The 25,015-nt window shown below is 47.2% G+C and overlaps 1 protein-coding gene across 3 annotated transcripts in view; it reads right to left on the reverse strand.

Moving 5' to 3' along the window:
- Grip (Glutamate receptor interacting protein) overlaps nucleotides 1–25,015 on the reverse strand; it is a 174,020-nt gene that overhangs the window by 40,635 nt on the left and 108,370 nt on the right. Inside the window, exon 1 of one of the 3 annotated variants that reach the window (XM_075873291.1) lies at nucleotides 12,391–12,623. The exons of 1 other annotated variant lie outside the window; for it this stretch is intronic. In XM_075873291.1, the coding sequence (XP_075729406.1) occupies nucleotides 12,391–12,601 (211 nt within the window). In that variant the 5' untranslated portion in view covers nucleotides 12,602–12,623. Of the gene's footprint in view, nucleotides 1–12,390; nucleotides 12,624–25,015 lie in introns of those variants that run through there. One more of the 3 variants, XM_075873292.1, reaches the window with a different exon arrangement.

Genomic DNA, 25,015 nt, shown 5'->3' on the forward strand with positions numbered 1-25,015 from the left:
TGGCATTAAGTTTCAACAGCTCCCATTTAAAAGGCTTTAGCTTATTTTTGATATCTATTTTGCATGATATCAAGCAGTGATCGAAAAAAGGCACAAGTAACACCAAATAACCACGATACACATGGTATGATATCTAGCGACGACGGTCTAACCTCTCATAGCTGGTGCCTTGAAATCGAGTGCAATTTACTTCGTGGTTCACATCCAGGTGTTGGCAGACGTCATGAAGTTCGTTTTCCCCGATTAGATTTGACAGCTTGCTACTGCTGTTATCCCGCAACCCAGCACTGTTAACTTGGTCCCGAGCATTCAAAAAACAATTAAAATCACCGAGCAACAGGACACTCTTGGAACAACTCATATGCTGAAAAAGATTCGAAACAAAGAAAAAAAAACTACGCTTTTCCACTCCATTCGGGGCATATAGGCCAATAATTCGATAATCCACTCCGCAAAAAACAAAATCACAATAAACAACTCTTCCTGACACACAAGGAAATGCAATTATTAGAAGGCCATTCATAAAAAGAAATAACACCCTGCACATGTCCCTATGGTGTGGCTCACGACAACAAATCTACCCGTTAAACGACGCACCATGCTCCCGGCCTCCTCCTCTCCGTCAGCCTTATAGTCTACTAGACGACCAGGATGTCAATATCTTGGTCTGTAACCAAACGTGAGAGCTGGTGCTGCCTGCGTTCAGCCGCCAGCCTTCTAACATTCAGCGTATAGCTATACTGAGTGATGGAAACAGTGCCATTGCGACTGCTACGATAAAAGGAGTAGGCCCGGAGCATGGTGCTTACCTTTCACGCCTAGCCTGTGGCTAGCCGCCTCCAGGACCACCATGCTTTTCGTCGTTCTTTTGTTATCGATTTTTCCGCCGGTCTCATGTCAGTTGGGCTTTCGGGCGCGGATTTCGGGGTCAACCGTCTTTATTGAGGTGTCTTTGCAGGTGGCTCCTCGCCGTGGTCAGGCGGCGTCTTGTAGGGTACCGCGGTATCGTCGCGCGTCCGCTTCAGTGGGGCCATGGTGACACACATCTCATTCCCACTTCCGCACGTATCTCTCCTGGGCTCTGCTGCTTCGTCCACCGATACTGGCAACACTTTCTTCTCAACCGATACGTGTTCAGCTGCTAATGCTGTGGTGACAGGTACGAGGGCCAGCTGCGGGGCCAACACCACATTGCGTGTGTCAGTCGATGCCCGTCAGTCGCATAGACCACTGGGCCGCCGGCTTTTTCCGTCCCGGCCACGTCCATGACGTGCTCGAACACCCCTTCGTTCTTCGCTGTTCCTGAAGCATACGCCCGAACACAGTCGTCTTCGACGTGCCCGAAGCGTTTACAACGGGAGCACCTTGCAGTCGCGGCGGACGTGCCCGCTGCCTTGGCAGCGCATTCACTGCATTGGTCCACCAGGCATCACCGCCAACGCCAGCTCACCGTACTCGTTAATCTGGAGTGGAAGGCCGCTCTTCAACTTAAGTAGCACTGTCCTGGTGGTCAAGCATTTGTCCGCCGTGGCCGAGACGCGCCAACGTTCACTGCTCACTTCCAGGACCTTGACAAACGCTGACAGTGAAGCACTCACATCTTCATCACTCACGCCGTCCGGCAACCAGTGCAGTCGAAGCTTCACCTGCTGGTCCTTCGGGTCGACGACGACGCAAGCCACCCCTTCACTTGGAATTTCTTCATTGCAAGTATAGGCGTTTCGTGGGTGCCGAATCGTTGAAGGTTACCGTCCATAAATGGTTGACCTGATACGCGCCGAGACTCACCACCTCGGGCAACAGACCCGTCAGCGTCGGAGCATCTCGAAAATCTTCCAACTTGTAATAAGGCCTGGTTCTCACGTCCCCGTAACACGGTGTTATCAACAAGCTTTCCTTTCAGCAGCTCAGGAAAAATAAACTGGTATTCCTTATCATCGTCGGTCCTGTTTCCGCGGCCCATATATTACTGGCCGCTATCGCCACTCCGCTGAAGCCCACGATTCCACGATCCGCTTAACTAGGCTGCCGGAAGCAGATTCTGACTAGGCTACTGCCTCAGCTTGACAAGACGGTTTCAAACTTGGTATGTACATACAGCCGTCAGCACCTTTAACTCGAACACTCCGGCGCGTGACCTCGGGTCGCTTGGACTGAGGTCAGCGCCGCCAAGCGTTGAAACTGATATACTTGCTGCAGTTACCGACAGATGGGGCGCGCGTCGGTTCCACAAGTAAATGTCCGTTTCCAGTCTGCCTGACCGGCGGGTCGCATGTACTAACTTCGCATCTCGTTTTCGCCACGTTTCGCTCGTGACTATACGTTATCGCGCGCGCCCATGGCGTTCGTTGGCGTATACTTATCTCGACAATGAACATGTCGTATACTTATCTCGACATGTGCGCGCACATGAAGACTTCCTACTATAGTCGCGCTTCGATCGTTCGGCGGGCGGCGTTGATGCCTGTGCCAGTAGGTTTTCGACCACTCTTTATTCCAAGTTTCACTGCCGATATGATTTGACCATAGCACAACTACTGCGCGCAGCTTGGGTAGCGAGGCCAGTTGGCTTACTCTGGCGCTCCTTTGACGCAGTTGGCGTCGCATGGGAAAGGTGGCGCCAGAGGCAACTTCAATAGAAGCTTTGCTTGCAGAAACTGCTCGCCGTTGACTGCGCGCATGTTGTGACACGCATTTCTTTCATACGTAAATAATCTTTCTGGTATTAACTGCCATTTGACTATATTGAGAGCGTATGTTGCTTTCGGATTGTCTTTTTGTTTTTCCTTTTTTGCGTTAGAATTTGCTGAAAGTCAGCCCGACGGCAGCGAAGGGAACCCGTGGCTTTCTTTTTTTATTATTTGAGTGCAACGCAGTTAATACTTTTCCTTTATTTCCGTCAGTTGAGTTCATTGTATATTCACTATACCGATTCAGGCCACATCATACTTGCCACTATAGCTGCTGTATGGCACGTCGCGAAAAGGCCGACGTAGTACCCTTCAAAACACGCGGTTCATGCCAAGTTTCATGCCGCGTATAGACCTAACCTATTGTATCAAGACTATGCCTAAATTTCGCCTTCCAGTCAGGAATTAGAAAATAGAGCACGTCCGCTTCTTAGCCTATAGCTTAAACATGCGGGTACGCTTGCTGGTTTTGTGCCTTCACTATGCTAGAATGAGATATAGTAGCTGGTTTACTTTTGCTCCGCATTTGGTTGCTGCCCAAAAGATGGCAGTTTCCCGGGGTCTATTATTAACCATAATTAGGCCGCTACGCGTCTCTTATGCATCTCTACAGTGAAATAATGGCAAACGAAATCAAAATACACAGGCAGCTGATTCAAAAAGAGGAGTACAACATCCAGCCATTGATTCACGCACTTTATTCATACTATGCGCAACAACTCAGCTTCAGCTGCTTGGTCCTCTGCCTTTTGCCTGCTTTGTTAGTGTTCAGTCTAGGTCTTTCACCGAAAAAATCTAGAAACATGCAAATAACACAAAAATCTTCGGGTTCGAGTGAGTATCGAACTTACGCCGTTTGAGTGCCAAGCAGACGTTCTGCCACGAGTTTGCTTGGAAAGACTGTTAAAAAAACTTCGTCTGCTTGGGAATGTCATGCAAATCGCTTGATTGATTGATTGATTGGTGGGGTTTAACGTCCCAAAACCACCATTTGATTATGAGAGACGCCGTAGGGGAGGGCTCCGGAAATTTCGACCACCTGTGGTTCTTTAACGTGCACCCAAATCTGAGTACACGGGCCTACAACATTTCCGCCTCCATCGGAAATGCAGCCGCTGCAGCCGGGAATCGAGCCCGCGACCTGCGGGTCAGCAGCCGAGTACCTTAGCCACTATAGACCACCGTGGCGGGGCACTTGCTTTAGAAACACGCGCGTCCTGTATAGATGCTTACCAATACAACATGTAACATATCAGCGATATTGCATGGTACGAGCGTGCATTGCCATTTTGCGTCAAAACATGCGATTATCATGACGACTTGTGTTTTAAAGGACCAGTAAACAACCCCGAAGTCGAAGAATTGTTGTAAAGAGAAATATGCGCACTTTTGCTTCGTGAACACGCTGCCGCAATAATTTTGCGAATACTTGCTATAGTAAGGAAGTTACATGGGGGGTAGAACATCGATTTCAGCTGGTTTCAAATTTTCGCGCAGCCTCGCTACCCTTCTCCCTCAGATGGAGGGGAAGGGGTATGCCGTCGCCGTAACTGGTTTAGACCAATCAACGAGCTGCGCGCTACGCCAAGTCACCGGTCGGCGACTTTGCGTCACTGCGCGTGAGAGGAGGATTGATCAGGCGTAGGAAAGGAGTCCGTGTATCATTTGTTTCGAAATGGGGTGGCTTTGAGCGGCGCTGTGACATTCGGAAAACGTGATCACCGCGGTCAACTCTACGAATTGCCGAGCTGCTTTGGGGTAGGGGGGGGGGGGGCAAAAAAGTCCGAGTCTTTTCAGTGGTCCTTTAAATAATATTTCGTCGAATCTTTCTCACAACACAAATAAACTTCGCATAGCAGCTTAGTGTAATGTAGTCTGCAGATCCACTAAATATCATGGTTATCATTTGAAAATAAAAAAAAAGTTATTCCCACGCAAACATTAATTATTTTGCCCATTTTCATTGGACCGTAAATAAATTACAAATTATTTTATGGCTAATATACTTTTATAGGAACCTTAAATAGTACTCCGTCTAAAGGCTCGGTAAATTTCGCCTTGTTATGTTCAACAGTTTCGCCGCACTGGCAGTACAACGAAGGCTTGTACAACGAAAGTGCCTTTTATTGCTCACACTATTTTAATTGCAATTAAAATACAGCCAACCGTTATACAACATGTGCGGTGCGAGGATATTTGTCATGTGCTCGCGTGCTCTCTTTAGAAATGTCAGCTGTGCATGGATGTGCCTAGTCTTCTTGCTTGCGGGTTTGAACGCACTTGTAGCTTTACTGCTGTGTTTGTCTCCTATCTGTCTTTGTCTCTTTTTGCGTTTGAAGTCGGACTGCGAAGCTTCTAGTAGCGAAGCTGTTCTGGCTCAGCGTAAAATGTGTGACCATGCCCTAAAATTATCATCATCATGATCGGGTGCACGCCCAATGAGTGGGAAAGAATTTCCACTTCTCGCTGCTACGACGTGGTATGTAGCAATACAAGTACAGAAAGAGACAGACAACGAAAGAAAGGAAACGAACAAAAAAAAGAAATACAGAAATAGAGAAACAGATAGAAAGATACAAAGAAAAACTTCTGGGAAAAAAAAAAACTTTTCACGAGCCGGCTTCGAACTCGCGTACTTTCAAATCGACGGCTAGCGGCCTAGCGACTCGGCTATCCGTGAACTCTAGGAACGTGTAGCATAGCCTTATAGCGTAGTGTAGCAAGCAAGAGGGAGAAAAAAGAGTAAGGGGAGACACGATGGTGAAATGGCGTGAAAGAATGTGATAAGAGAGTAAATCATATCCCAGAAAGGATGAAAAAAAGAGGAAAATAGAAAAAAAAGATGCAAGCAGAAAAAGAAACAGAAAGGACATCAACGTTAAACAAATAAAAAAAAGTAGAAGGAAAACGGACCACGAGCAAGAAAGCCACGCCCGCCGACGAGTCATGGCGCTTCCTGAGAGAAATGTCCAGAAATTCATGGCGCGTCCCATGGCCTCCGAGATTGCGAGCGCGCGGTGGTAACGCGCCCGCAATCTCGGAGGCCATAGCGTGTCCTGAGAAAGTGCGCTCTGCGCACTCCAGAGGGAGCAAGTCACACACCTTGAAGCTGGACGTCTCGTTATGCATGGAATGACCTGTGCTTAGCTTTGTCAAGCTCTGCACGAGTTTGTGCAAACTGCCCGCATTTTTTTTAGGGACGAAGCTCCTTAGTGTAGTCCTTTAGCGGCGTGGGCATTGTTCACCGTAGCCGATCACATGCGACGTTCCGACTATACGCGATGACGCCGATAAAGTCAAGGCCAACGACTGCCTTGTGCAGTATATGACGTCACAATATGGCCCACGACGCATTTTGTATGACTTGAAACGACCAACAACCACCAGGGGAACGTGCACATACCCCACTTTTGCCAAAATGAGGCTAGATCCGATGCCACAAAGCAGCAATAATGAGCAAAACAATATTGCCAACTGAACACACCATACCAGTTATGAGATGACCAATAAACATCGTGTATAACTGTACACAGCTTGGCACTCATTTACATGAGTGAGTGCGTCAATGCCACGGGTGATTTACAGGAAACACTGACCAATCACACGGCTTCTCTCATTCATCCTCATTCACTTCGTGGATATTGCCCCGCCACAGTGGTGGCTGAGGTACTCGGCTGCTGACCCGCAGGTTGCGGGATCAAATCCCGGCTGCGGCGGCTGCATTTCCGATGGAGGCGGAAATGTTGCAGGCCCGTGTGCTCAGATTTGGGTGCACGTTAAAGAAGCCCAGGTGGTCGAAATTTCCGGAGCCCTCCACCACGGCGTCTCGCATAATCATATGGTGGTTTTGGGACGTTAAACCCCACATATCAATCAATCAATTTTTCTGTGTTTTGTTTTTTACCTTACTCGTGTATTGCTCTTTGTGCCACATGGTTTTCGCCACGCTGTTTACTCTCTTTTCTGTATGTTAGCGCGCTCTGCGCGATAAACTCAGTTGGAAGTTAGCGCTCGTGTCCTTCTTGTCTCTGCGTCGTCGTTCTGTTCTCGCGCTATAACTATCGTCATGTATACGAAGTGTGTTTATACTTTGCGCTGCAAAAAAATTATCGCCACTTCTAGCAACCGGCGAGTCCGCATTACCGCCTTTACCCAATAGACACGAGCGCCAGATTACCTCGAGTGTTATCGTGAAGTTCTCTGGACGAGGGTACAGATATGAGCGGGCGGGAGAAAACAACAAAGAGCGTGGTGCGACCGAGAATTTCGGGCGTTCGCGGGCCGCGCCACGTCGTCGAGATGCCGGGTCGAGATGCCCCGCGCCTCTGCAGCGGGCCATTCTGGTCGCCCGACCGGAAAGATTTATTTTTGGGGAGGACCGTCGGTGAGGTAAGGAAGGTCCCTCACACCCCCCGAATCGTGCGCCGCTTCCCATGGCATACGACGTGCGAGATAGTAATATACTTCACGGGACCACTGGGCACTCGAACTATTTTGCCCGTGTCTTACGTTTATTAATCACGCGGTCAATTAACTAGAATGAGAAATCAGGCTGGTGTATAGGTACTCACTGAACACGAAGATAGAGAAGAGGATGATTAGGAAAGGAGACAAACATGGCGCTCACTGAAATAAAGTTTTTACTGTATCTGTGTAAGCGGCAGATACTATGTATCTATGTAAACGTCATTGTACGGGAAGCACAATATACGCAATCAAGATAAAAACGGACTACGACACGACATGTCACTGCACATGCGGTTGTATCACGTCAAATCACTTACATGTCTACCACCGATGCTTAACTCCGATTGTGGATCAGTTGGTGCGTATCTGAGCACGCGAAGACAACCAGCGTTCGTAGATACAATCAGTGTTGTAGTTGTGTTTTTTCGGTGATCACGTGCAACAATAATTTATTCTTTTTTCCCAGTTTTTGTGTGCCGTCAGTGCTTGCTGAACTGTAATCGGCTAAGAAGCTTTGTCAAGCTCACAAGGGCTTTTTCATCCCGTGCCCTCTACTTCTTGAGGTGGCCCCGCCGCAGTGGTCTAGTGGCTAAGGTACTCGGCTGCTGACCCGCAGGTCGCGGGATCGAATCCCGGCTGCGGCGGCTGCATTTACGATGGAGGCGGAAATGTTGTAGGCCCGTGTGTTGGGATTTGGGTGCACGTTGAAGAACCCAAGGTGGTCGAAATTTCCGGAGCCCTCCACTACGGCGTTTCTCACAATCATATGGTGGTTTTGGGACGTTAAACCCCACATATCAATACTTCTTGAGGTAGTTAATGATATGATCGATTGATTGATTGATTTTTGATGTACCGAGCTTCACTAGCTTTTTCCTTACGCTGTCTGTTCAGGACTATAGTGCATCCGTCATCTAGTACGTGTGCTTCATTCTGTTATCCCGTTTTCGCATGTCCTTTCACACTTACTGATGTTTGCGGTGATACTTCAGCTTCTTGGCTGCTCAGTCTTAATAATGTTCTTACGTTATAACGACACCTCGACACACACGATGAAGTATCGTTGTGGGTTAACGCCGCGTTTTTCTCTCAATCACCTTGTTTAATTAACGTATCTCTAACTAACGATGTTGCTCTCAAGTTGGTACATAGGCTCACACGTATGCAGCGGTGGTGCTGTGCAAAAGTCAAAGGCGTTCACATAGGTCCGTAGTCTCTCTCTCTCTCTCTCTCATATGTATACTCCCCTTTCACTCTCCCCCAGCGTGGGGCAGCAAACCGGGCATGTGCCTGGTGACCGCAAGCTAGCGCAGAACTGACGGAATACTAAGATCCTCAAGAACTCGTACGCCCACATGTTTACAGTCTGCTCCGCTCCCCGACCACGCGCGCTGATATGTCCGCAGTGCGATGCAACAACTCTGATGGGCGAGACAGAACAAGTACAGAGAGAGGTAGAAGGAAGGCGACAGAAAGAAAGAGAGAAGAGAGAAATGTGAAATAAGAAATAAAGAAAGAGGAAGTTGTAAAAAAGAAGAAAGAACAGATATATATATATATATATATATATATATATATATATATATATATATATATATATATATATATATATATATATATATATATATATATATATATATATATATATATATATATAAGTAAATTTACACAAAAAGAGACAACAAAAATGGCAAAGAAAAAAAATCGGCAGATTTTACGTGCCTTGGAATCGACGTTATAGGCGAAACGTCATTAAATGACGCTAAATACATGTACAAATGTTGCACGCACAGACATATGTTGAAGAGTTGCAGATGTTTATATAACCAGTTTTTGCACTTGCACAATGATGTCAACTGGAACGTGCGTATTAGCAACACCAGAAGCTGATATGAAGTGCCCGTGCTTGTGAAGATGCTCGCCCTGGAAACTGCTACATAAATCAACTTCAGTGCATGACACCTAAACAATTGAGGCTAACCCGACGTGACGGCTGTATCAAAGGAGTACATATGTATTCCTTTGGGTAGGCAGCACCGCAACCAATATTAACGTTTCACGAAGATTAGCGTCTATTTGAAAAGTACTTCCGAGACCTGGCGTAGCTCTGACGTAGAATGCTTGACTGCCACGCAGAATGCTTAGGTTCGATTCCTGCTGGGAACCTGAAATTTATAATTTGCAAGCGTCGGGGGTCAACGCTACCTATGCGAGGTCTTTCTTAACACTGACATTTATTCGATGCCTTCGTTGGGTCGACGCCACTGTTGTCGGGTCTCGCTTAACGCTCACGCGTTAAAATTGCCCATGTGTGTTCTCGTCGTTCCTGAGTAGATAATAAGTGTCAATCACCTGTGGCACATACCAGCAGCACATACAAGCCCGTGCGTATGTGCCACTGTCTGGCTGCAAATGTTTGATGACGTACGTGACGGGATTGTGACATTATTCGTGTCTTGACCAGCGTATCATATTCGTCAAACCATTTTACTCTCCCATGCTAATTTTGGTTCACGCCATGTCAAGGGGGTGACCACGAGAGCACCCAAACATAAGCGGCTAGATTAGATAGATAGATAGATAGATAGATAGATAGATAGATAGATAGATAGATAGATAGATAGATAGATAGATAGATAGATACGCTCAAAGTGGCCGAAGTTCGCTAAGAAATGATTCGCATTTAATAAAGAGATGAAGAGAAAAGATGCAGCACCCCCCCCCCCCCCCCCCGCGCGCGCCTCTAATCCCACCTGTACATTTCCGTCAGACTCGGCAACACTAGTACGAAGCTCCCATATTATTAATTTTTTTACTGCATATCAATAAACTTTACATTAAGCATGTCATGGAGCTTCACAGCGTACTCTAGGCAGTCAAGCATAAAACCACCCCCCCCCCTCCAAAAAACACATTTGCTGTCTATATCGTGTCTTTTTGTCTGCATGGCCCAGTAGTAACGCGGCCATCAGGCAGCCTTGTCTAACGCTGCAGATGGCCCTGTGCTCGATGCCTAATCTCAGTAAAAGGCTCAACAACAGAGTACACTCTCGGCGGTCGCCTGCTGGACCATTCGTAATTGTGTCGGCAGATGCGTATAATTCTATTACGGCCAACCAAAATCGGACGGAAGAAGGAAAACAGGCCAGTGTTCAATGTGGTGTTGATTGGATGCGAGTTGCGCCCTGCAAATCAGTCTTGCGTGCTTCCGGGTGGTGCTCACACACACGCACATTATATATATATATATATATATATATATATATATATATATATATATATATACTTCACTAGCTAGTGAAACTAGTGAATACCTGTGCTACGGCGGCGGTCATCTCCTTAGTCCACGTCATAGAACATCAGACGCGTTATTCGAAGGTCGCCAGTTCGGATCATGCAGGTTGATTGATTAATATGTGGGGTTTAACGTCCCAAAACCACCATATGATTATGAGGGACGCTGTGGTGACAAGTAATCTTTTCGTCCACTGTTCTTTCTTCCCATTTCCTTTAATATTACTTCCAATAGCATCCGATGTACTTATCTTGGAATCATTGTCTGTTACTTTTCATTAATATTGTGTCTAACAAAGAAAAAAACAATTCCTTGAATTTACACTTATTTCCTTTATTGCTCTGTATCTAGTGTCTTTGTGCCTACTACAGATGCTCGCGAAATACATCATCATCATAATCATCATCAGCCTGATTACGTCCACTGCAGGACAAAGGCATCCCCCACGTTCCGCCAGTTAACCGGGTCCTGTGCTTGCTGCTGCCAATTTATACCCGCAAACTACTTCTCCGTGAAATACAGAAAGACATTATGTGTTTCCGTATTTCGCAAGAGGCCCTATGAGGTGAGCGCTCTGACATTCACAGCACGCAATGGCACACGATTTCGTTCGACCGTGTTACGTGCGACGCGGCCGGCAGAGGCGCTGTGTTTATGGCCGCCGCGCTAGAAGGGACTGTTTTCGGCCAACAACTTTCTTACAAGATTCAATCGGCCTGTCTCGCGCATGCGCCGTACTAATTATCACGCGCATCTGTCGGATTGCGGAAAGGCAAGCCCGAACGAGCACCTTCGCAGAGGAAATCCACACTGATGTCGATGTTGCTGCGGCGTCGTGGCGCAACGCTCCAAGATTGGCGCAAACGGCGCTCGGGCGTACTGTGGCCGGTGGCTAAGGCGACCCAGTAATTGGTTGTAATCCACACCGAAGGGAGACGTTATATCGCGGTGCCAGTCGCTTTGCTGTAGTTTCCGGTTCCTACTCCTATAGATTAACAGAACCAATCAAAGCAGGCGATCCCCTAGCTCCCGTACAATGAAGGGGACGCAATATAGGTTTTAGTTTATCTCTATTCGCGAACCACAAAGCTGTAACAACTAGAAGACCCACTTATTCCGCCAATATTCAGTTAACAAAAAGGGGGGACATTGATCGTGTGCCTGTTTCTTTTTATTAGATACAACCTAATGAAGACCAACACACTAAGGAAAAAAATAGGAGATATTTCTTGCATGTTTCAACTGTAGTACAACAGTTATTACTTCAATGTAGAACAATTAATGTGGATCACGAATGAACTTGCTATCCACCGAACCTACTACATGCCTTTGTATGACGCGTTCGGTGCTCTACCAATTGAGCTATACGGTGGCAATCGCTTTCAAATCCGCGTTATTAGGTATTAATGTTTGTGCAATACAGGCAGTGTTAGCGAGCTACGCTCGCAGCCATGACGGCAGTGTGAAACGCTCTTCAGTGGCCAAATGACGTCAGACAGCATGTAATCTACGTGACCGTCACGTGTGCCACGTGCTTCAGTGTTGCCTTCAAAACACCTTCCTTTTTTTTTCTTTGTGCCCCTTATTCGTTCGTTTATAGACTAATCTTAACAGCGTCAGCAATAAACAAATCACGCCCCGCCGCGGTGGTCTAGTGGCTAAGGTACTCGGCTGCTGACCCGCAGGTCACGGGTTCGATTCCCGGCTGCGGCGGCTGCATTTCCGATGGGGCGGAAATGTTGTAGGCCCGTGTACTCAGATTTGGGTGCACGTTAAAGAACCCCAGGTGGTCAAAATTTCCGGAGCCCTCCACCACGGCGTCTCTCATAATCAAATGGTGGTTTCGGGACGTTAAACCCCACAAATCAATCAATCAATAAACAAATCACGCACGCTTTCCTATACGTCAAGGCGAAAAGATTATAAACAACGCCATACCCAAGGCCACGGAAAGCAGACGGCGCTTAATCCATTTCCAGATCCGGGTCTTCCGTCGTCTGCTGCTCGTTGTCGCCGTTGTCGCTGCTGTCACCGTAGCTGTCATCCGCCGGCGAGGCACGCCGTTGTTGCGACGCGAAACGGTATTGAGTTCGCGTCCCGCGTCGCAGCAGCAACAGCAGGGCTGACATCCGTCTCCGACAGAACTCATTTCCACCGATGTCGAGATAAGGATGACTTCTGACACAATGCGTCTCAAGTCGGACTTCACGTCGCACGCGTCAAAATAGTGAAGCACACGCGCCCACTTCAGCCATCATATCCTCCAATGTCGAAATGGTTTTGAAAGCACAGTACTAACAGAGTGTCTCTCAAGTTGGACTTAACGTCGCACACGACGTCAAAATAGCAAAACACACTCTCGCGAACGCATTTCCGCCGCGGTAGGCTCGGAAAAAAAGCGTTGCAACAACGAACTGCTTCTTCTGGGCGTTCTGCCAGGAGTACGCGACAGGTGACGTTCATTTGCAGAAACTGTGACAGGGTGGCGAACAGCGGACGACGTTCACAAAGAAGTCCGCACTGAGAGACCGCACCTCGCCGTACTTGCAGCACATGTGGCAAACGCGTTCGTTGTGCGTTGCAGACGACGCCTTGCAGGCCCCCCGACCGACCGCTCAGTTGCGGACTCCAAGTCAGCGGCGGCCGTTTCTGTTATGTTTTAGATTCGCCCCCTCACACTTGGAGACTCGGTATAGACTCCGCGGCGACGTCGGCCGAATGTCATTGGACGACGTGTTCCCACTCTACGAGGTGCATATGGCGTTTGGGTGAGGAGGGTAGCCGAGGTGTGAGGGTGTGTAAGATTTAAGGGACAACGGGCGCCGCGCAATGCCAAGGCTACGCTTTCCCCTCTCCACTGCGACAGATGATTCAAGGAAGGAGGAGCAAGAGAGATTATTGCGGAGAAGCACGCAGTATTAGGAGAGAGAGGCAATTGCGCCCCCCACCCCCCGCACCTTTACCCCATCTTCGGAGCGGAGGAGCACGCGATTTTTTTTACTTTTTCTTTTGGTCAAGGGGGGAGAGAAGGCGCACAACTTCCCCTCGCCTCATCTCACCTATCATCCGACAGATCGTTCAAGGGTGGAAAGAGAAACAGGAGTTGGGGAGGAGGGGTTGCGGAGGGGCACATGCAGTCGCCTCCACAAGAGGTACAACTGCCCCCCTCCGTCCGTAAATATATATAAGCCACATACTTTCACCTCCCCCCAACCCCCGAAGACCCCATTCCTGCACAGCATGTGCCCAGGCCGCGCAACCATACCTCCACTTTCCCCCTTTCCCTCGTCGATTCTTAGGAAATACAAGAAGTGATGGATAAGGAGAGCAACGCCGCAGCAGCCATGAGGGTGGGGGAAAGCGAGCTTATACCTTCCTCCTCTCTCCATCATAAAGTGGCTGCCTGCGGTTTTCATTCACTCGCACCTCTCTCACATTCGTTCTGTCTATTTATTTGGCTTTGGCCCACACTTCGGGTTTTCGTTTTGCTTCGCTGTCAACCTTCTCCGATTCGGTGTTTTTTCCGGGCGCCTGGTCATATAGAAGCAGAAAAACCGCGTATTGTGTCGTTCTCTTTTGTTTTCGAATCATGCGGAATGCGGTAGGTTTAGTGCGAGCGGCGGGCGGGTTTTGAGTCGGGGAAACAAGCATGCGATATGATTTTGGAAAAAAAATAAACCTCTGACAACACTGACAAGCGGGCCGAGTTTGCTTCTAATCAGGCGACGGTGTCGCAGGGCAGGGGCGTAGCCCGGGGAGGGTGGATCAGGGGCGGTTTGGTGTCAGAACATCCCCGAAATTTTGCGAGTACTAGTATACGCCACCTCCCCTTGCTTTCGGTCTTCTTATTTCTGGTCCATGCGATCATGGGAGGAGTATAACACCTCCCGAAAAAACATTTCTGGCTGTGCCACAGCCACACAGTGCGCCCCTGATTGCAATTGAGCCAGATGGCGATCGAGTGTCTCATCAGTGATCGGCTCCCATCTGCGTCTTGAACGCAGCAGCCAATCACGATCGAGAAATTCCGTCCAGGAAAGGAGTCAGATCGCGATTAAAGGTGACGCCGTCACACCGGTATGGAGCTACGATTCATAACAGTTTACTTTTGTGCATTCATCTTCGCACTGCCACACTCATTCCTCCAGTTTTGTTGTCGCCTCATTACACTATATAAGTGCATGCCTTCCGCAAACTGCGATTATGCGCACAAAGCGAACAAAACAGTTTCTTTTAGAACTGGCCGCTATCGGTAACACTGAAATGTTCGACGGCACATGTATAAATGCCGACGCGCTTCACCGCTTTACACTATCGACGGTCGACGACCTGCACCAATGCCACTCAGGAGAATAAATTATCTAGGTGGCATTGGTAGAGCGCAGTATCTTACTTCCATGCATACCATATATACGCACCTTTTTTCTCGCCCACAACAGCGCTCCTCCAGGAACATCGCGACATCCCTTCTTTCCAACCCCCAAATAGTTATCCAAAAGTAACCTACACTCCTCCAACCTCGCAGATGCACTGCACCGTGCTCCCGACCGGGCTGCAGAAATTAGGTGCCTTTTCCCCTCTTCTAACAACTACCACCACCGCCTCACTGATACGAACTCATTCACACCCCCACTGCGTTTTTGTACCGACCCTCCCCAATCGAAACTCTGGATAAACCCCTGCCTAGTTTTAGCGTGACAAGCTATACAGACGTCAATCCGTTTGCCCGCTTCCTTGCTTGATCCCGTCGCACGTAAACATTTTGCTTTATGAGGACTATTCACGATTATCAAGCTAGACTCCCGTTCGGAAGTAGCTGTTTTTGTTTTTGCTTTTTTTTACAGTTCCACACTTTGCATATACTCCGTGAAGCTGTCGCCCGTGCGAGCTTGATTGATTACGGGATAAGAAGCCGACGTGGAAAATGGTCGCGCTGGTATAGTTATCGCACCGTTCTCAGATTTCGAATAAGGAAATCGGGAAGGGGCACGCGCGGGACACGCTTTAATGTTAAAAAAAGAAATCCCACTCGAAAGCAACCGCTCATACGAATGCACGCATCGCCATACGTCATTACGGAAGCGGAAAGTCGTCGGGAAACCATATTTCAATGTCTGCCTGTGAAACACACCGATGTTGAAAGCGACACCTTAAAAAATATTTAAAAAAAACACGCACACACACACACGTCCGCGAAGGCACGATTTCGCACAGTACTTATTTTTGAATTGTGAGAGCTTATGAAATGTCGAGCACAAGCTTTCAGCACGTTTCCTAGATTGAATGTTTAAGGCTTGTAATTGCAGAAGTGCCTAAAACGCCGTCGTTGTTAGAAAGACAACATAATTAGTCGGACATGAAATTTATAGCTGTCGTCGAGAGTTCGACGAAAGTTCATCTGGTCCGGTAACACGACGACGAAAAAATTGCGGTTACTCGTCACGTCAGGTAATTTTTTTTTCCCAACTCTAGGTATTCATTGACCAAAACTTCGTCATCGCAAAAGAGTGCCTACTTGGGCTGGTTTGAGCGCTCTGTCCTATCTTTCTGGTCTTTCTTCCTTCTGAAACGTTCTCTGCGCACTAAGGATGTGTTTCTTTCAAAAATCATCATCAACGTTCAGATATAAAAAATTTTTGAAAGGACATATATAAATGAAAAATAATTAGGAGGGGCCCAGCCGCGGTGTATTAGAGGTTATGACATTCGACTGCTAACCCGAAGGTCAAGGTATTGTACAGCGTATACTACATTGAAATGGCTATGCTTCCTCTTTTTATTATTATTTTTAGTCCCAGGTGAGTTCTCAATGCCTCTAGCCTCCTGACTTCCGGGTTGGATTTTGGTCCACGGAATTTCCTGAAACTTTCACAACTGGGTGTGTAGGTGACGAAGATAAAAAGTGAAGCTTATTATTTCCGTTATGCCTGTGCTTTAGGTATGGCGTGATGTCCAACTAATTGGACGCTGAAACTTAATTAAAGCGTTAAGTAGTGGGCCTGAAGCAACACAAAGCAAGGTTACTGAAGAAAAGTGTGACAAATTCCGTAATAACTGCAAGTTTTTATTCAAAATTTAACAAATAATAAAAAACCAACAGAAAAGTGGACCTTAACTTTCGCCGTTTAACTTCTAGAAGATTGCTCTGTTCAACGCCACCATGTTTTCTTCTTTGTTTCGCGATCTTCTGGCGCAATTTCGACAAAACTTCATGGAGGGCGCCAGTAGATGTCCAAAATATTGGACAAGTGGTTTTTGAGGAAGAAAACATGCTGAGATCTTTGTAGTGATGGGGTATTTCATGTCCAATATTTTGGACAAATCGCCATAGCTGGAACTCAGGAGGCTAGACAAACCTCCACCTAAACGGTGAGCACAGTCATGTTTCGTATGGTGTACTGCAGTATAGTATTAACAGTATTAGTATACCACAGTCATCATCATCATCAGCCTGACTACGTCCACTGCAGGACAAAGGCCTCTCCCATGTTCCGCCAGTCAACTCGATCCTGTGCTTGTTGCTGCCAATTTATACCGGCGAACTTCTTAATACCATCTGCCCACCTAACCTTCTGTCTCCCCCTAACCCGCTTTCCTTCTCTGGGAATTCAGTTAATTACTCCTAATGACCAGCGGTTATCCTGTCTACGTACTACATGCCCGGCCCATGTCCATTTCATCTTCTTGATCTAAACTGCGATATCCTTAACCCCGGTGGCGGTGGCAAAGAGAGAGATGAGAGGGTGAAGGCCTGGCCAAGCCAAGACCAGCCAGGTTGCCGAACAGCTCTGCTAAGATCCAGCCTTGCGCGACTTCATGAAATCTGTGCTATTATTCCTCTTGCATCACGACGTATAATGAAACGCAAACGCCACCGACCGTCAGTTTCCGTGTTTGATGAGGCGCCTATAGGCTTTCGCCTTAGAAACCATCGATGCTCCATCGACGCATAAATCGCCCCACCATACAGTGGGCTTCGGTTTAGAAGCTTATTATCAAAACACGTGGGCATGCCGCATGACAACGAGCAGAACGCAAAAGCTCTCACAATCGCCATGGTATGTAGCACAAACAACAACTTCAAAGGAACCCTAAACAAAACAAAGAATGCAGTAACGATATACTCGCGGTCCCTTCGTTTTGTGTGAGCACTTTTATTTACCGCATCACGTATACAGTGTCCCCCGCGAAGTCGCCATATATTTCTTCCCTGTCGGACCGCCTTCTCGCAAAACATGGGTCTCGGCTACGTACGCTTCCTTCGTTTTTTTTTTTTTTTGTATAGGTCAATGTTAGCGACATGCTCTTTCTACGCTGTTCCGGTTCCATCGTAAGGAGCCAATCCTATAGTTTCGCACAATTCATTGATTGATATGTGGGGTTTAACGTCCCAAAACCACCATATGATCATGAGAGAGGCCGTAGTGAAGGGCTCCGGGAATTTCGACCGCCTGGGGTTCTTTAACGTGCACCCAAATCTGAGCACACGGGCCTACAACATTTCCGCCTCCATCAGAAATGCAGCCGCCGCAGCCGGGATTCAAACCCGCGACCTGCGGGTCAGTAGCTGAGTACCTTAGCCACTAGACCACCGCGGCGGGGCGCTAGCGAAACGGCCGCGAGCCCGATACTATGAGCGTTTGTCATGTTCTCACATGACACGCGTGTCAGGATTATCATGTTTGCACCAGTCAAATATTTTGTCATCTGTTGACGTCGCGTAACACCAAATTTGGTATATGTGGAGCCACCAAAACGGCCGCGAGCGCACCATCAAGGACCCAACATACTCCAATGTAGCGTTCACGCGCGCGCACGCTGGGCACAGCGACGCTACGTTAGCAAAACGCGAGCACTCTACAGTCTGACGCCAGGCGCGACCAGCGTCCGTCGGCGCGGCCCGACGGCAACCGGTGCGAAATGCGACATGGTGCATTCCGTGTCGATGCGTTACCCAGACAACACTGCGTCTCTCTTTTCGTGACGGAACGACGCCGGACGCGCTGAAACGCGCATGCGTCAAAGCAACGCAGCGCGGCGCGTTCCTGCGAGTATATGGCAGGACCGGCGCCTGGCGTGGCAACGCCGGCGTGACGCGACGAAATGAACGCCGGCGAGCACGCGCACCACGTCGCGTCTAAATCTATTGGCGCCTTGACGGTGGCATGTAGTCATGTTCTCACGCGACACGCATCTCAAGATTATCTTGTTTGCACCAGTCACATACCTTCGTCCTCCATTAGCGTCACGTATACTACCAAATTTGGCATATGTGAAGCTAGCGAAACCGCCATGAGCGCATCAGGGCGGCATGTAATCATGTTACATGGCACGCATGTCGTGATTATCATGTTTGAATGTGTCATTTACCTATGTCGTCCGTTAGCGTCGCGTAATACTTAGTTTGGTACATGTGAAGCTAGCAAAACGGCCACGAGCGCATCATGAGCGCAGCATGTAGTCATGTCGTGACATGACACGCATCTTATTTTTATCATGTTTCCACCAGTATCATACCTTCGTCATCCATTCACGTACTCTAATACCAAATTTGGTATAAGTGGAGCTAGTGAAACGGTCGCCAGCGCATCATCAGCGTGGCATGTAGTCATGTTGTTGCATGACACGCATCTCATGATTATCATGTTTACGCCAGTCACATACCTTCGTCATCCATTCACGTGCTCTAATACCAAATTCAGTAAAAGTGAAGCTAGTGAAACAGCCACCAGCACATCATGAGCGTGGCATGTAGTCATGTTGTTGCATGACACGCATCTCATGATTATCATGTTTACGCCAGTCACATACCTTCGCATCCATTCACGTGCTCTAATACCAAATTCGGTAAAAGTGAAGCTCGTGAAACAGCCACCAGCGCATCATGAGCGTGGCATGTAGTCATGTTGTTACATGACACGCATCTCATGATTACCATGTTTAGGCCAGTCACATACCTTCGTCATCCATTCACGTGCTCTAATACCAAATTCAGTAAAAGTGAAGCTAGTGAAACAGCCACCAACACATCATGAGCGTGGCATGTAGTCATGTTGTTGCATGACACGCATCTAATGATTATCATGTTTACGCCTGTCACATACCTTCGTCATCCATTCACGTGCTCTAATACCAAATTCGGTAAAAGTGAAGCTAGTGAAACAGCCACCAGCGCATCATGAGCGTGGCATGTAGTCATGTTGTTGCATGACACGCATCTCATGATTATCATGTTTACGCCAGTCACATACCTTCGTCATCCATTCACGTGCTCTAATACCAAATTCGGTAAAAGTGAAGCTAGTGAAACAGCCACCAGCACATCATGAGCGTGGCATGTAGTCATGTTGTTGCATGGCACGCATCTCATGATTATCAGGTTTGCACCACTCGCATACCTTCATCATCCATTCACGTTCTGTAATACCAAATTTGCTATATGTGACGCTAGCGAAACGGCCGCGAGCGTGTCATGAGCGTGGCATGTAGTCATGTTGTTACATGACACGCGTGTCATGATTTTCATGTTAGGGTCTGTCGCTTGTGTTCGCCATGCAATTATGCCATGTCATTCCACTTTTACAACATGCCATGTGAACGAAACCACCGCGAGAGCTCCAGGACCATGAAATGTAAGTCATGACATTCGTGACATACCTGTCATGATTTTCATGCTGTGAATAGGTAAATATGTTCTTCATACAGTCATGTTATGCCATTCCAAGTTTGGTATCGATACCATTATCGAAACGGCCAGGAGAGCTAGAAATAGTAGGCAACTAGATAGATAGATAGATAGATAGATAGATAGATAGATAGATAGATAGATAGATAGATAGATAGATAGATAGATAGATAGATAGATAGATAGATAGATAGATAGATAGATAGATAGATAGATAGATATGGGCTTTCTCGACAGCACCCCAACAGCTCTGGTACACTCTAGCACCGCTTCGCGCCTGCAGATGCGAAAGGCAATCAGCCGGCTAATTTCCGTTGGAAGCGTAACTTATGTTTCTCTGATAGTGTAAATATTACGCATATTGTGATTAAAGGGTCGTCGCTGACGACAGAAGTGTTTTGCTTAATATAACAGTGATGTCGGAATATTCTGTGACATGTAACCAGGACATCAAAGTTTGTGCCCTCAAACCAGTGGCACGAACCTGTCTTTGTGACAAGTTGATCTACCTGACACTTAGATGAAGCCGTCGACTAAAGCCGCCGAATAGGCTGCTTGGTCAAGCGCCCAAACAGTTGGTTTTTGATTTTTCTTCTTAGCGGGACGGCTCAGTGCTCTCCCAGAGTTGAGTACGAAGTACTCAAAATCGTTAATCATTCTTTTCTAAACACAAACAGTTAGGTATAGATGTGTCAGCCGGGACGGCTTTCAGCTCTCCATTGTAGAGTACGAAGTACTCTAAATCGCAAACCACTTTTTTCTAAACACAAACAGTATCTATTGCTTCGTCCGCTTCATACGGCTTTACGCTCTCCCATAGTAGAGTACTAAGTACTCTAAATCGTTACCCACTTCTACTCCAACAGTATGCCACCATGTAAACACAAAACTGCACTTAGCGGGACGGCTCAGTGCTCTCCCATAGTTGAGTACGAAGTACTCAACGACCGGAGCAGCTAAGTGGGCTGCTTGGTCAAACCAACACCATCTAGAAAAGGTGTTGGTCAAACTCACTAGGCGTAAACAATATCTTTTGCTTCGTCCGCTTGGGATGGCTTTAGGCTCTCCCGTAGTAGAGTACCAAGTACTCTAAATCGGTACGCACGTCTTCTACTCCAACAGTATGCTACCATGTAAACACAAAACTGTACTTAGCGGGACGGCTCAGACAGCTAGAGCTCTCCCATAGTACTCCCATAGTTGAGTACGAAGTACTCGAAATCGTGAAACATTTTTTCTAAACACAGTATGGTTTTATTGTGCGGATGAACTTTCCAGCACGTGGGACGGCTGTCAGCTGTCCCATAGTACAGTACCAAGTACTGTAAATCACTAACGCACCAAAAAAAAAAAATGGCCGCGTATGCACGGGGTGAATAATAAAGAGTGGGGCGAAGTATCCGTCCGTCCAATCGTTCTTGCTTCCATCAGTCCATCTGTGTGACCGTCCGTGCGTGCGTCTGTTCGTGCGTCCACACGTCCATCGCTGCGTCCGTCCATGCATCTGTCTGTGTGACCGTTCGTCCATTTAGTCAACACTCCAAGTACCACCATCTCGCATCTTTTCATCGTATATTCCACATATAGAAGCACCGCCATCTAGCGACATTCCAAGGACTAAACGAGAGGTGGCAGACGCACAGTTTCTTGCGGCTTGCGCTTCTTGTCTACTTCACACCTTCAACCACCTCGAGTTCATAATATATACTAGTTCACTCTATTCGTGGCACTGCGGCCCAACGCTCGCTAAACCTTTCTAAAACCGAGTAGGTTACGCCCAGCGAGTGTAACGTAGCGACCCTTTCTTGTCAGATAGTGCTCAATGTACATGCCAATGGCTGCTAATGGGGAATGAGGGACAGGAGAATTCAGCTTCTAGTTAACGCGCATGCTGCGAGTTTTTTTATTGTTCAACAACGCACAGGCGAAACATCCCACCGGCACCACCTTGCAGTTCAAAGCGTAGGACATGTTACGTACTACGACGAGGGACGAACGGGTGCCGCTTTAAGGAGCTTCACCACTAAAAACACGAGCACTCTACTCGTGCTCGTGTTCCCTCGTTGTCTGTGATAGCGTCTCGGAGCATCCCTGGGCTGGCGGACGCCCGTAATGGCAAGCCAGCACCCGAAGACGGCGCTAGGCTTCGACGTAATCGTCCCCGAGGGGACTAGCCCTGAAGACGTCGTAGACGTGACGTCTTCAATAGTACAAATCGAAGAGGTCTACTGTGTACAGAAATTTGGAGGCCGGAATTACCAAGTCACCGTTAACAGTGAGGCCGGTCTGGCTGAAATCGTCGACGCGTCCCACCTCATCATTAGAGGAGAGCGCGTTGCTGCTGTGGCCTTAGGACCCAAGTTACTCAAGTCCCCGTTCTGTTCCTGCCGTGCCGCAACTCCAGCAAGGTCCTCGCGCAAGCATTGTCTCTCTACGGGAAGGTGCTGCACATCAGCAGAGGACTCATGGGATCGCGCCCAACCGTGACCACTGGGACGCGATTCGTCCGGATGGAAATGAAAACATCGTCGCCGGTGCCCAACTACCTCAGGGTCGCAGGCCATCGAGTGACCTGTGACTATAGAAGGATCCAGCAAGTGTGCCGTCAATGTGGATACAGTGGGCACTTCCACATGAACTGCACAGCTACCGTTTTGTGGAAGGTGCGGCGTTTATGGCCACGACGGGAAGGGCTGCTCGCTGCCGTGTCGCCGTTGTGGTGACCCGCATGCCACCGTCGCCTGCGCCATCAGGCCGTCGTATTCCGAGGCGGCCTCCAAGAATCACCCGTCACTTCAACCAGGAACGCAATCCGAGAACAAGGACGTCGTATCGTCGACGCCAGGTCCGGATATTTATTTATTTATTTTATTTAACAATACTGCCGATCTCATAAGGAGATCATTGCAGGGAGGGCATACATATGATACAGAAAAGAAACACGAAGCACTCATTTCTGGCATGCAAAACAATCAGCAATCGATACACGAGAAGCAGTAGTAGCAATGAGCAAGGTGAGGGTACAAATCTCTGCAAAACTACGAATTACAACAACTATAAAAACAAAATGTACAATGATGAAATCACGTTATCAATATACAGAGCCTGCATACGAATTACAAGAGGGCAAAAGAAAAGAAAAAGAACAACAATTTTCAAACAAAACTCCTCAGCGTGTACTTTTGCTTCTGCCATATCTAAGAACACATTCAAAGATGAAGTGTTCGTAACAGAATTAAGGGCTAAGTTGGTTCCAATTTTTTATGGTTTGCGGGAAATATGAATATTTAAAGCAGTTTGAATGAAAAGTGTATTCATTAAGTGCTTGATAGTGCCGGTAACGTGTTAACCTAGATCGACTGAAAGAGGTTAAATTTGACACGTCGATGTTTATGTCTCCATGAATTAACTGAAACAAAAACTTTAGTCTTGCTATTTTCGCTCGACTTTGTAGTGTCGACAGACCAGCTTTGTGTAATAATTCTGTAGGAGAATCCGTTTGTCTAAATTTGTTATAAATGAACCTTACTGCCTTCCTCTGCACCCCTTCGATTCTTGCAATTAGTTCCTTTGTGTACGGAAACCAAACAATATTGGCGTATTCTAACAATGGTCTGACAAGCATCTTGTATGCCAGCAGCTTTGTATTTGGGGGTGCCAGATGAAGGCGTCTTCTCAAAGAGAAAAGCCGCTTTAGTTCACTTGAGGTTATATTGTTGACATGGGTTTCCCATCGAAGATTGTGCGTTAAAGTGACGCCTAAATATTTATGTTCGAATACGCGAGTAAGAGGTGTGTCATTAATAGTGTACGTGAAATCAGATATTGCTTTCTTTCTAGCTACAGTAAGCGTAACGGATTTCTTAGCATTGAGAGTCATTTGCCACTCCTCACACCGACAAAAGACAGACTCGAGTGCAGTATTCAGTACATGGTGATCATCAACGGAATTAATTTCATGGTACAAGACACAATCATCAGCGAATAGCCGGATGTTAACATTCAATCTGGAAGGCAAATCATCAATATACAGCAGAAATAAGACAGGACCCAATACACTGCCCTGGGGCACTCCCGACGTAACAGATGCTAAAGTGAAATTTTCGTTATGAATATGCACGAATTGTAAGCGGTCAGTAAGAAAGTTATCTATCCAATTAAGAATAGGACCTTCACCTATATTGTAGACTGAAGCTTCCTGATTAGTTTCTTGTGCGGTACGCAATCAAAAGCCTTTGAGTAGTCCAATAAAAATACGTCTGTTTGTTTCCTATAATCTACACTTTGTGATATGTCATGCGTTAGTTTTAATAGCTGTGTGACTGTTGAGAGACCGCGACGGAAGCCATGTTGTTAGGGCAAAAGAATAGATTCCTGTTCAAGGTACGTGTTTATATGTTTAAGTACTGCGTGTTCAAGAAGTTTGCACACGGTCTAGGTTAAGAAAATGGGCCTGAAAGTAGACACCTGTGATGTGCTACCACATTTGTGAATGGGAATGATTTTAGCAATTTTCCACTCTGCAGGAAGTGAGCACGTCGTTAATGATTTTTTGAATATGTGACACAGGTATTTACTGTTCCGCTCCGCATATCTCTTAAGAAACATATTGGGTATGTTATCAGGTCCAATCGCTTTCTTTGTGTCAATGTTCAACAAAAGGTATAACAGACCTGAATCTGTGATTTCAAGTGGCTTGATCGGATTTCGGTCATATGGGACTATATTCGGTTGTTTGCCATTGTCGATGTTGAATACTGACTGAAAATAACAGTTAAAAGAATTTGCAGCGTTTCTGTTATCCTCATTGTAAGTGGCGGGGCTTTCATGGCGTTTTGGGTTCAGGTAACTCCAAAACTTCTGAGGTGCGCTTTTGAA

Source organism: Rhipicephalus microplus, chromosome 9 (assembly GCF_043290135.1).
Source record: "Rhipicephalus microplus isolate Deutch F79 chromosome 9, USDA_Rmic, whole genome shotgun sequence".
Classification (NCBI taxonomy): Eukaryota; Metazoa; Arthropoda; class Arachnida; order Ixodida; family Ixodidae; genus Rhipicephalus; species Rhipicephalus microplus.